Genomic DNA, 518 nt, shown 5'->3' on the forward strand with positions numbered 1-518 from the left:
CACACACACAGACACACACAAATAAACAAACAAACAGGTCTCTTAGCCTTAATCTGTGGCTTGAACCCGAGGTACATGCAGCTGTATTACGACCCTCTAGGAGATATCATGGACATCATTGCTCTCATAAACAACGCCATCAATTTCATCCTCTACTGTGCTACCAGTAGGCAATTCAGAAATACTTTCTGGAAGATGGTCATGAGATGTGAGTGAGGAAGTGAAGAGTGAAGAGTGAGTGAGTGCGTTAATGAGTGAGTGAGTGAGCGAGTGCGTGAGTGCGTGAGTGAGTGAGTGAGTGAGTGAGTGAGTGAGTGAGTGAGTGAGTGAGTGAGCGAGTGAATGAGCAAGCGAGTGAAAAGATGCTGACTGGCTGATTGGTAGCCCCATCGTTGGTTGGTTGGCTGATTGGCTGGTTGGTTGGCTGGTTGTTTGGTTGGTTGGCTAATTGACTGGCTGGTTGGCTGATTGGTGGTGCCAAATTTGTTGTTTTTCATCAAACTATTATTGTTTTCATC

At 45.8% G+C, this 518-nt stretch overlaps 1 protein-coding gene across 1 annotated transcript in view; it reads left to right on the forward strand.

Annotated features, from left to right (window-relative positions):
• The window catches only part of HELRODRAFT_184648 (hypothetical protein), a gene marked incomplete at both ends in the record, with an annotated part of 2817 nt that extends 2601 nt beyond the window's left edge, over window positions 1-216 (forward strand). The window contains one exon of the mRNA XM_009015817.1: window positions 38-216. Coding sequence (XP_009014065.1) covers window positions 38-216 — 179 coding nt within the window. The remainder of the gene's footprint in view (window positions 1-37) is intronic.
• Window positions 217-518: the final 302 nt, after the last annotated feature.

The sequence above is a fragment of the Helobdella robusta genome (genome assembly GCF_000326865.2).
Source record: "Helobdella robusta unplaced genomic scaffold HELROscaffold_1663, whole genome shotgun sequence".
In the NCBI taxonomy this organism is placed as follows: domain Eukaryota; kingdom Metazoa; phylum Annelida; class Clitellata; order Rhynchobdellida; family Glossiphoniidae; genus Helobdella; species Helobdella robusta.